The sequence below is a fragment of the Prunus avium genome, chromosome 5, assembly GCF_965620075.1.
Source record: "Prunus avium chromosome 5, drPruAviu1.hap1.1, whole genome shotgun sequence".
Taxonomy (NCBI): domain Eukaryota; kingdom Viridiplantae; phylum Streptophyta; class Magnoliopsida; order Rosales; family Rosaceae; genus Prunus; species Prunus avium.
The window spans coordinates 13,749,190-13,760,227 of NC_142288.1; the positions used below are offsets into that span (position 1 = coordinate 13,749,190).

General features: G+C 33.4%; 1 protein-coding gene across 1 annotated transcript; it reads left to right on the top strand.

Annotated features, from left to right (window-relative positions):
* The first annotated feature begins 4,154 nt into the window (after nucleotides 1-4,154).
* LOC110768129 (Glyceraldehyde-3-phosphate dehydrogenase-like family protein) lies at nucleotides 4,155-10,766 on the top strand. Its single transcript, XM_021971812.2, has 12 exons — nucleotides 4,155-4,431; nucleotides 4,569-4,719; nucleotides 4,806-4,883; nucleotides 5,015-5,130; nucleotides 5,352-5,405; nucleotides 6,198-6,285; nucleotides 6,427-6,519; nucleotides 6,700-6,740; nucleotides 6,958-7,011; nucleotides 7,169-7,332; nucleotides 9,856-9,925; nucleotides 10,369-10,766. The coding sequence occupies exons 1-12, from the start codon at nucleotides 4,333-4,335 to the stop codon at nucleotides 10,492-10,494; spliced, it is 1,134 nt and encodes a 377-aa protein (XP_021827504.1). The 5' UTR covers nucleotides 4,155-4,332; the 3' UTR covers nucleotides 10,495-10,766.
* The last annotated feature ends 272 nt before the right edge of the window (nucleotides 10,767-11,038 follow it).

An 11,038-nucleotide genomic window follows, 5' to 3' on the forward strand; every position in this document is an offset into this window, starting at 1 on the left:
CGATGATATTTCATTTCATATTATTAATTTTAAATGAAATTTGATGATCGTTTCTTGCGTGTTAAGAATTCTCTATTTGAATTATGATTATATGTTTATATCTATGTTGAGATTTGAGCAAAATGTTTTCAAACCTCGAGCTGAGCAGTAACATGTCCTACGTGCACGCAAACTCTGACACCTTTACTGATGTACTTGTGTCACGCACAAGTGTACGACAAGTTTATCCCCTGCTTTTCTTGTGAGAATGGGTTTCACACAAGTGTGCGACCAACATTTCCCCCGGGTACAAGTTTGGTGTGGTTTTAAGCGTGTTTCTCATTTTAAAGATTGATAGCTATGTTGAACTCATGTTGATTCTATGGTTTTAGCTAAGATGATTGATGACATGATTTTAGGATTCGGTGCCTATATTTAACTTATACGTTCAAGCATGTTTACCTTCAAAAGTAAATTATTGATTTAGCTATATCTTGTGACTTTACTCGTCGTTCTTACTTTCATTTTTAAAAGATATTCGTTTGGATCTTAAACTCGATTGTTGTTGGAAAACATTTTAAAAAGAAACGGTTTCCAACAAAAGGTTTTCCCAAATTTTCTTTTTGCTCCACTCACTAAGTTTAACTCATTTTTCTTGGGGCTCTTTAGTTTTTAGTTTTGACCAAATAGTAGTTCTTGAGGTCAACTCAAACTATGTCGAGACATTCACTTCCATTCATTCTCAATTTACTATTGCTATCATAGGATTTTATTTCTTTATGTTTCTAAACTTCTTATTAAGTGTTGTAACTAAATAGACTATGCAATGATAAGCCTATGTTTATGGTGACTTTTAATTTGTTTAAGAGGTTTGACACCCTTATGAGATTGTTTTTGGATTGTTCAGATGTTGAAGATTGTTCAATTGAAGATTTGAGATTATTATTGTTGTTTTCTTATAGGTGGAAAATTGTGGGATAGTGTCAATTACATGGGATACTCAAGCCACATTGCTCCGGCTATGTGATATCTAGCATCGCTTATTTCATTAGCATTGCTTCATACAAATGGATGTGTTACTCTCCATGATTCAACTTTCTTCATCTACCACATAGAGATTAATGACTTGATATTCATGAAATATTATGTCATTTCTTGATTGCATGCTAATGAAATTGTGCATGGTACAACAAGTAACGGAAATACGTCTTTGTTTTCTAATTGGATAATTCATGTACATGTCGAATAACTTGATTTTTAAAATTAAATTTTCAAGAAATGAAAATTAACAATTATTTCATTGAATACATCAAAACTAAATGTCAGGACAAGAATTCAAGTTCCATTGTAATGGGTTATCGAGTTAGCTTTCATAGTTTTCATTTTGATTATGCTAGTGGAGAGTGATATTATGATGTAAACTTTTTTTAAGGAAAATCAAAGAGGAATACATGTGTCATTTATGAATATGGATACTCTAAACTGAGGGTTTAACAAATTTTTTGTTTGAGTACTAGAGTATCTAATAGAAGTATTATCCATCCATTTGGTACTCCCAGTCAAGTTGCGAATGATGAGGGAGATGAAGTTTGAGAAGACAAATGAATAATGATGCGACGTGGTCTAGAACGTTTTCACTAAGTTTTCGGTAAATTATCATAGGAGAAGTATGCAACAGTAGATGAAATTTAATTTGATATAGTGAGATCTATATCTTACACTCGATTGCGTCATGAACTTTGTAATTTCTTGTACAAAAGTTTAATCCATGTAGTTCATCCATCAAACTACATAGAAAAGTCGTGCAAATAAGTGATACTGACTTTAAATGAGTGATGGGGATTTCAAACCCGAAAATGATGTTCTAATGGCTAGATTAATGAACAATGAATAGCTCAATGAATTAATGAGACATTTTGTGAAGGTGAAAGTAGAGTGATGATAACTAACATCATTCAGAAGATTCATCATTGGGAAGCTACCAACAATAATTTTGCAGAAATTGAACTTTCTTGGCAGAACATGAACTTTATTAGTTGTTTAGTGTTGTTTGATTTAAAGATGTTACAATATTAAAGTTATGCCAAGATCGTGGTCAACCAACAAATGTGTTATATGGGAAAACCCTCCTAATAAGCTCCACACATTTGACATCATCGAATTACAATATATGCTTTCTAAAAGCTACAATATACTAGATCAATAATCTATTACAACTTATCAACCAAGGCAGAAAAGGTTGAGCAATGCATCATCAACACTTTAGGTACTCTTGGTCAAGTTGCGAATGATGACAAAGATGAAGTTAGAGAAGACAAACGGATAATGAAATGATGCGGTCTAGAAAATTTTCATGAAGTTTTTGGAAAATTATTAGAAGAGAAGAGGGCAACAGTAGATGATATTTGGTTTGATATAATGGGATCTATATCTTGAACTAGACTGTGTTATGAACATTGTAAGTTTATTGTGCAAAGGTTTGATTCATGCAATTCACCCATCGAACTATACGGAAAAGTCATACAAATAAATGATGTTGAATTTAAACAAGTGATGAGATTTTGAACATTGAAATGGATGTGCATGTGGTTGAATCGAAGCTCAATTGAGAGCTCAAGAAATTAAAATTATATATTTTTTAATTTGGCCGGTCCAGTTAGGCCCGATTCAATTTGTTGGGGTATAGAACTGAAACAGAAACTAGTTAGAATCGATTCGGTTCAATTTTTTTGAATTGGTTTTGACTTTTTAGTCAACACGATTTTTTTCTTTTTTTTCAGTCTGAGTTGGTCGGTTGATCGGTTCTTCGGTTTCGATGCCCACCCCTACTTCATATCAATATTTACATATCGATTAATATATACTCATTTTTTGTCTTTTCCCTTATTTTGCATGTATCCAAGTTATGATATAATAGGGAAGAAAACTGACACGATCATGCTTCAAAAGCTCTGGAGAAAGATGTATCAGATTATGATGATGCCTCGCTTATCTCTCTCAAAACCAAGATCACATTAGGGAATGTGGGAATCATTGCCCCAAAAAAGGAGTATGCATTATTTAACCCAAATTTCCTTTATTGAACTCAAATTTAGAACATATCAATACTTTTCCCTTTTTTTTTTCTTTTTTTTTGTTGAATTTTTCATGTAAAATTTGACTGTTTGGTTATCTGTGTTTGTGCACACTGAGTTTACAACATCATTTTTTGATTTCTCTAGCAAGCACTTACGCTCATAACCGTTTTTAACAAAATCGCTTTTTTTAAAAAAAAAAACAAGTTCTTCTCCGAAAAACGCTTCTATGGCCCAAAAGCACTTCTACACTTTTTTGTCAAACATTGTCATAAGCAATTTTAGAAAAGAAGGTAGTTATGTAGTCCAGATTGTGCATTTGTCTTTTAACCTGGATGTGCATTTGTCTATTACTCCATTGGTTTTTTTTCCCCAATTGTAAACTTTTCTGTTCGAAGATTTACTATAATGATACGTGGTTTAACCTCAAATTCGAAAAGCTTTCCCTTCTGTTCATTTGTTGCCTCATATAGTTGTTTTTTTCTTATTTCAATTATGAAATAAATTTGATAGCATTTCTATTCTATGCACTTTTTTCCCATATGGTTGTTTATAGATTGTTATTGCTTCTATAACTTACTTATCTATTCTTAATTCTGTAACAAATTTGCTCATTAGGTCATTAGGTTATCTTATTTCCGTTTATAGATCATTATGTGTTTATAGATTTTTTTGTTTTTGTTTTGGTCAAATGTACTTTCCATTAAACAACATACAGTACATCAAGGTGAAACATGGCTACCAACGACCAGACATAGCAAACAAAAAGCAAAGCACTTATTAACGGCAAGATAGGCATGAAATTGTAGTAAGACAAAAGTTTGGCAACGAAATTGACAGAAAAAAAATCTTTAGGGTGTAGTAAAGTGAAATGGTTGAATTTTAAATATTAAAATAACTTGAGTTATGCACAGATACACCCTTGAAATATTTGCTGTCCTAAAAAATATTTCTCTAAATAACAAAATTAAACATAAAATATTAAATTGTACATACAGTCTTGGATATTATATTACTGAAATTTATGAAATCCAGGAATTTTGTGAGGACATAAAAAAAAACATTGGAGTGTCAGTAAAAAATTTCCTTGAAGGGGTCCAAAATTGAAATCTTATTGAAAAAAACACCTAACCAAAATGTTCATTAAAAAAAAAGAAAGAAATTTGACGGTATAGGTACCGTTAGAATAACCAAAAACCCAAAGTACAATCAAACCCCAGAACCCCGAACGGCAGCAGGAGTTTGAGAGCTTGGCAAGCAAAATCCAGACAAAGGAACAATGAAAAAGAATATCTCTCTGATTCTGATGGGTGTTGGAGGCGTTGGGCGTCAGCTCCTTCAACACATTGTCTCCTGTCGATCTCTTCACGCCAAACAGGTACATCCATTTCCTCCCACTCATTCTTTGAGTTGCTTTTGTTCTTGGGCTTTCGCTATTTCAATTGGTTTTATTTTCTCATAGTTTGTGTGAAGTTGGGGTCTTATTGATTGGGATAATCTTCATTTGGGTCACAGGGAATTCACTTGAGAGTTGTGGGAGTATCTGATAGTAAATCCTTAGTTGTTGCATCGGACGCATTTACTATGGAGTTGGGTGATACATTTTTAATGGAAGTTTGCCGGGTCAAGTCGGATGGTGCTTCTTTGTCCACAATTAGTGGTTATGGTAATTTCACCTGGGCTTTCAGATGAATGATAGCATTTTATTTCTTTAGAATTGTGCTTCTTATGCTTATTTTCTGTTTTACAAAGGTGAATCCAAGGTATTCACCAATTCAGAATCAACCAAAAAGATTATAGATGTTGCTGCATTCTTGGGCAAATCGACAGGTTAGCGGCGCGCATGAGCTTTCACTTTTTTTTTTTTTCAGCAGATTGTTACTAGCACATTCCTAAAACTGTATGATCATGCCTTTAGTCTCAGTTGTTTGACCTTTTTCTTTATTATTTCCTTTGCAAAGGCTTGGCTCTTGTAGATTGCTCTGCCAGTTCTGAGACTATTCCCGTGCTAACCCAAGTAGTTGATTTGGATTGTTGCATTGTCATGGCAAATAAGAAACCTCTGACTTCGACAATGGTAGTAAACTTTTTCAGGAATTTTAATGTTCTATAGTTTGCAGCATTACTTACCAACTTTACCTTAAAAGAAATCTATAGAAACGTTCATTCTAACTATTGTGTGAGGTAAAAGGACTTCCTTCTGCTGTTTTGTCATTCATTTTACTTGCATACAATTAATTTCTAGTTGCTTGTTTGCCCCACTGCCCCAGTGACGCATTAAGTATTTCTCACCTACAGGAGGATTATGACAAATTAATTTCATACCCAAGGCGTATTCGCCACGAGTCAACTGTGAGTTCATTTCTTCTTGATGTAGTTATTGATATGTGTGCTGATCAAGATGTGGAAAGTATTGTGTATAAAGATGAAATGCTTATAGTGTAATGGTCATATATGGCTTTGTGTTGTTGAAACTTAATCCCTGAACCTAGTATTTGGTGTTACTCCAGTTTGGAAGCATTTCAACCTCAGAATTTTTGTTTTACTCATGACGTAACCATAATTTCTCTCTTGGAGATCATTGCACTGAATTGAGTCAATTTTGAATTCTCAGAAAAAGAACAACATAAAATCATTTTGTTTTTATTAATCTTTGTTTGATAGTTGAGACTTGAGAGGAATGTGTGTGTGCCTGCCTCTGTGTGTGTGTTTAATTAACATGAGGAAAACTCAAGGTGCTTAGATCAGTTCTGTAGCCTAAAAGAACCCCAGATTACGCAAATTAGCGCTAGAATCAGACTACAGGTACCAAACTGAAAAGGAGTTATAAGGAGTGGGATGTTGTACTTGCAAACTATCTTAAGCCCCATATTTTATTCCTCTCTCATCATTTTTATTTGCATTCTTGTTATCATCCTCACATCCTCAATAATTGCCGCATATGTCCAGGATTATAGATATATATATGTAATTCATATGCCATGCTCAAGTGGAATAGAATTCTAAATAATTGGTATTATAGTGTTGTTGGTTGAATCTACTGTTACTTGCTTTCAATATTTCATCCATAATATGTGCTAGCCCATTACATACATTCTTTAAATAGTTTCTGCAATTTCCACTGAATGATTTTTGTTTTGGTAGGTTGGTGCTGGCCTTCCTGTCATAGCATCCTTAAATCGCATACTTTCTTCTGGAGATCCTGTCCACCGCATTATTGGGAGTTTGAGCGGTATCAGAATTTTTAAGGCATCCAATCACTAGTAGTGTTTGTTTATGTTTTCCTGTGGCTTTCTAGCATTTTCAATGCAATCCACCTGCATGTTCCCAAGTTTGGTAGTGATATATGTTTCTTCTCATCTATGTGTAATAGGGACATTGGGTTATGTAATGAGCGAGGTTCAAGATGGAAAGCCACTAAGCCAAGTTGTTCAATCTGCTAAAAACCTGGGTTACACTGAACCAGGTTTTGCATAATTTCAGCTTTGAAATAAAACACATCTTGATTATTTAAAGCTTATATTAGTTATTTAATTTAATTTTAATTTTATCTTCCATCAGTTATAAGTAGCACCAAGAAGTTAGGTCTTGAACTTCATGAGTGTCTGTTAGTGTCTTTACTTTTGACTTTATTTTGTAATTTCAGATCCACGTGATGACCTTAGTGGGATGGATGTCGCAAGAAAGGTCTGGATATGGTTTGCTCTTTTGTGTTTAAATTCATGATGCATTTAATTCTATTGTAAACTTGAACAACTATACCAAAACATAAAAGAAAACTTGAACCATCAAATAGTGTTAAAATATGTTGTTTACTTAAAATATTTCATCCGAGGAGAATGTAATTGATTTAATATTGAAGTTCATGCAATACCTCATATATTTTTAATATAATTTTAAACAGGCTTTGATACTTGCTAGGCTTCTTGGTCGGCGCATTAATTTGGATGACATTAAGGTTGGTACTATATGCCATTTATCAAATGTTTAAATTTGTAGATATATATGATTTATCAGTCGTTGATACATACATATTGACCATCTACTTGCTTAACTACAAACTTTCTAAGATTAAGTTTTTATTTTTTAATTTTTATGGCTATTTTTTTGTTTAGATCGAGAGTTTGTATCCTGAAGAAATGGCACCTAGTGTAATGTCTATTGAAGACTTTCTGGGAACTGGGATATTATCGCTCAATAAAGATATCCAAGAGAGAGTCTCTAAGGCTTCTTTGAATGGGAATGTGCTACGTTATGTCTGCACGATTGACGCCTCAAGGTACTCTTTCTATATTTCTGTTCAAAATTCGATTGCTAAACCAAGCACCCTCTCAAGCATGTATGCATGTGTTTGCATTATGTTTTTATATTGTTTGTCAGTGTGCATGTATTCATATGTGCAAATTCAATTATTACGTATGATATAAGTAATTCATTTTTCCATAAATCTAGGATCTGAAATCAAGGTATTCTTCTTAACTGAATGTTTTCATCATTGAAAGTCTGACGTTTCTGTTTAAGTTTATTGTGCACAAGGATTCACTTAATGGTTAGTTTGGATAAAGTAGGAATATGTAAGTGAAGGTTGAAGCGATAGATTGGATTTGCTAATTGAGCATCTATTTTGTATTTCTTTAGATCACATAGAAATATAAATCTACATGGTAATGGGCTAGTAAAATCTACTTGAGAAATCTATCAACTAATTCACTACCAGTCTTACCTCCAATGGCTGAATATAGTTATACCAGTCTTTCCAAGTTGATTGCAATCTTGTTCTGTTATCTTTTTCCCTTTTTATTAAGTTGAACATTTTCATTAGAGCGAGTACAAAGTTGTCCAGAGCCCCGGATCAACCAAAACCTCCATGATAACACAATCTGCATAGTTTTTGCCTGATGAAATTTCTTTCTAGTAATGCGCAGTATTAGTGTATACTCAATATCTTCATGCACAATCAACCCCAGTTCTTTCAGGAGATAACAAGAACGTGCTACATCAAATAGACTTGGCTTTTGCTTTTGATTGAGTAACATGTTCTTTTCTACTTCTCTGCATCTCAAAATATTTGATGGCATGTTGATACAAAAGTTCTAGGTAGAAGTTTTATTATAGTTGCAAGAGCCCAGTGTGCAATCAATATGTGCCTCAATTATAGGATAACTACAAATTGGAATAAATATCATACTACTCGGGCCCCAATAAAGACACTTGAATATTCTAGTAAGTATCATCATGCTGGTTCATGATATTCCAATATATATTGCCCTTGGAGTTTTACTGACTGATCGCAGTGTTTAGTGGGTTAGAGTCAGGTAAACCAGCTTTTCTAACATGCTTAAGTAGTTAATGCTCACAATTCTTCCGAAGGGAGAGTGTCTTGGCTGAGATCTTTGATTCGAGGACGCAGTTTTAAAGTTGCATATGTGCAAAATTCTCTGAGAATATTTCCTGTAGGTAAACGTTGGCACTGAGAATAAATTTAGGAAGGATCTGATGTCTTATACCTTGGCTTTGGAAAGTTATGGTGCATGATGGTCATTGCTGCGTTTACACTGAGTGCCACTTGATATTTCCTTTTCTTTAAGTTGGTAAGTTTCGTTTTGCATATCTTCTCTGGTCAGGCTAGTGATCAAACCTCTTGTTCTGCTGGACTTCGTTACCCCAAACGTGTTGAGTCTGAGTGCTTGTGTGGGTGTGGTTGTGTGTGCTCATTTTGATTAATCAGTTAACACAAAAACAGGTGACAACAGTATGAGTATGCTGGTATTCAATTATATTCTTATTCTTGACTTCCAAATTAGGTTGGTAAGTTGTGTTAAAATATGAAGGGGCTTGTTGAGGAGTGTTTGCTTAGTTTAGAATCAACCCATAATAGTATTCCATGGAAAAATGAGAGGCTCCAGCGCGAACCCAATTTTTTTTCAGGGCAGTGCTAGACTTGGGGTCAGTTCAATCTGTGTGTAATGTTTGTAAAACAAATAAAAACGGGGGTCATAGAGGAAATTGAGCAAGCCAGTGTATGAATATTTAATTTGTAAGTGTTGCGAATATTTTAATTTGTTTTATGAGTTTCAAACTTAAATGGGTATAAATGAAATTGATCAGGCCAATGTATGCAACCTAGTTGGTAATTATGTATCTTTTTAATACAAGGAAGTTGTAAAAAAAATGTAATTATTTTATAGTGATTTTTAGTATATCAGTTTGTGAATTTCATTAAAAAACTCTCTCATATTTTTTAATTGTTTCATAAACAGAATTTACGCTGTCCTATTTTGCTTTCTTTTATTTTATTTTTAAACTTTTCTTTAGTTGCACTTTATAGCAGTAGGATCTTATGCTTTATCAAGAATTAATGACAAAAGTACTCCAAATTGTTTATTCATCTTTGGAGATGGCTTAGAAACCAATAGTTCATCATCTTTCATTGAATCAAATTTCTGTTCTAGTTCTCCATCTGAGAGCTATCGGAAGGTTAAAACACATAATATAAGGTAAGAAACAGAAAATGTAAAAGGAGGGTTTATACAACTCATCTGAAAATTCTTTTGGACTTCTTGTCTTCTTGATAATTTTAAGTGGAAAGTAGGCATTATTTGTACTTTTCCCTTCTTTATAATCATGATCTTGATAATCAATCTTTCAAATTTAGTGTCTTTAATATTTTATAAACTCTTGAGTTGTATATTTTCTCAGTTTACTAGTTTATGCATTAAATTTTGCATAAGCATATATGTTTTTGTGTATACATATCTGCACATGCAACAGTGTAAAAAATTGGTATCGCATTTCTTGGTAGGTGTCAAGTTGGCATTCAAGAGCTTCCTAAGGATTCTCCTTTAGGAAGACTGAGAGGAAGTGACAATGTGGTACGCCTTCTGAATTCTTCACAAATCTAATTTTCACTGTTAAATTGTGATACAATGTTTTTACCATAATACATGAAAAGAAAACTATAAAGTGGACTTGTCATAAGCCATATACAATATAAGCCTTACACTGTAATTCATTAATTATAACTCAGGTCTTGTATTAGAATTTTTATGTGTGAAACTTCTTCGTCAATTTTTGCTTCAAAGACATAAGAAGGAGGGGGACAAAATTATGGATCTCCATTACAAAATGGTGAACAAGGGGGGGTTTGATCGTTTATGAAATGGACCTTCAATTTATGATCAAAGTTGCTTAAAAATAATTGGCGGACACTGCACATTTCAGAGTTCATGACTAATAATAATTTGCGTATATTGGACATTTCTTTAATATAACATAGATGACGTTTGACCATTCTGAATTTCATATGCAATTGCAGTTGGAGATTTACACGCGGTGTTATAATGATCAACCACTGGTCATCCAAGGAGCTGGAGCTGGCAATGATACTACAGCAGCTGGTGTCCTTGCTGATATCATTGACATTCAGGATTTATTTCCATGAACGCTTATTTTCTGTACCTTACATGGAATGCAATTACATTGCCTAGGTATCTTTAGCGTAGGCGATGGAAAATCCAATGGTTACTAACATAATAGATTCTAGTCACTGTTGTACATCTGGAGAGAGAATCTTGCAGAATTTAATGAGCAAAATGCAATATTTTAGATTTGAATTGACAGATACCTTTTGTCAATATAGGAACTTAAGGATGAGAAATCCAGGTGGCATCGACCTGATCTGAAGATTTTAATTTCACTTTGTTTTGCTTTGAAGATCTTAATTTCAAGGAAACATCCGAACTGATCAAACCTCTACTACTGCTAATTTTGTTTCAAGGAAACAAATGCAACAAATCATGATTTTGTTTCTAGGAAAATCTAGGGTCTGTTTAGTATTTTTCTTTTTGCTTGAGTAAAGAGAAATAGGAGATATGAAGATAAAAGAAGAAAGAAATGAGGATAGGGAGGAAAGAAAATGTAGACAAATTTAAAACCTAATGCCCGTGTGGTGATGGCTTTAAATTTGGTTTTCAATTTCTTCTTTA

Excerpts from the sequence above, each read along its gene's own strand:
- LOC110768129 (XM_021971812.2), top strand. The coding sequence starts at position 4,333 with ATGAAAAAGAATATCTCTCTGATTCTGATGGGTGTTGGAGGCGTTGGG. Across the intron at positions 7,012-7,168 it reads TTAATTTGGATGACATTAAG|ATCGAGAGTTTGTATCCTGA; the intron begins GTTGGTACTATA and ends TTTTTTGTTTAG. Across the intron at positions 7,333-9,855 it reads TGCACGATTGACGCCTCAAG|GTGTCAAGTTGGCATTCAAG; the intron begins GTACTCTTTCTA and ends ATTTCTTGGTAG.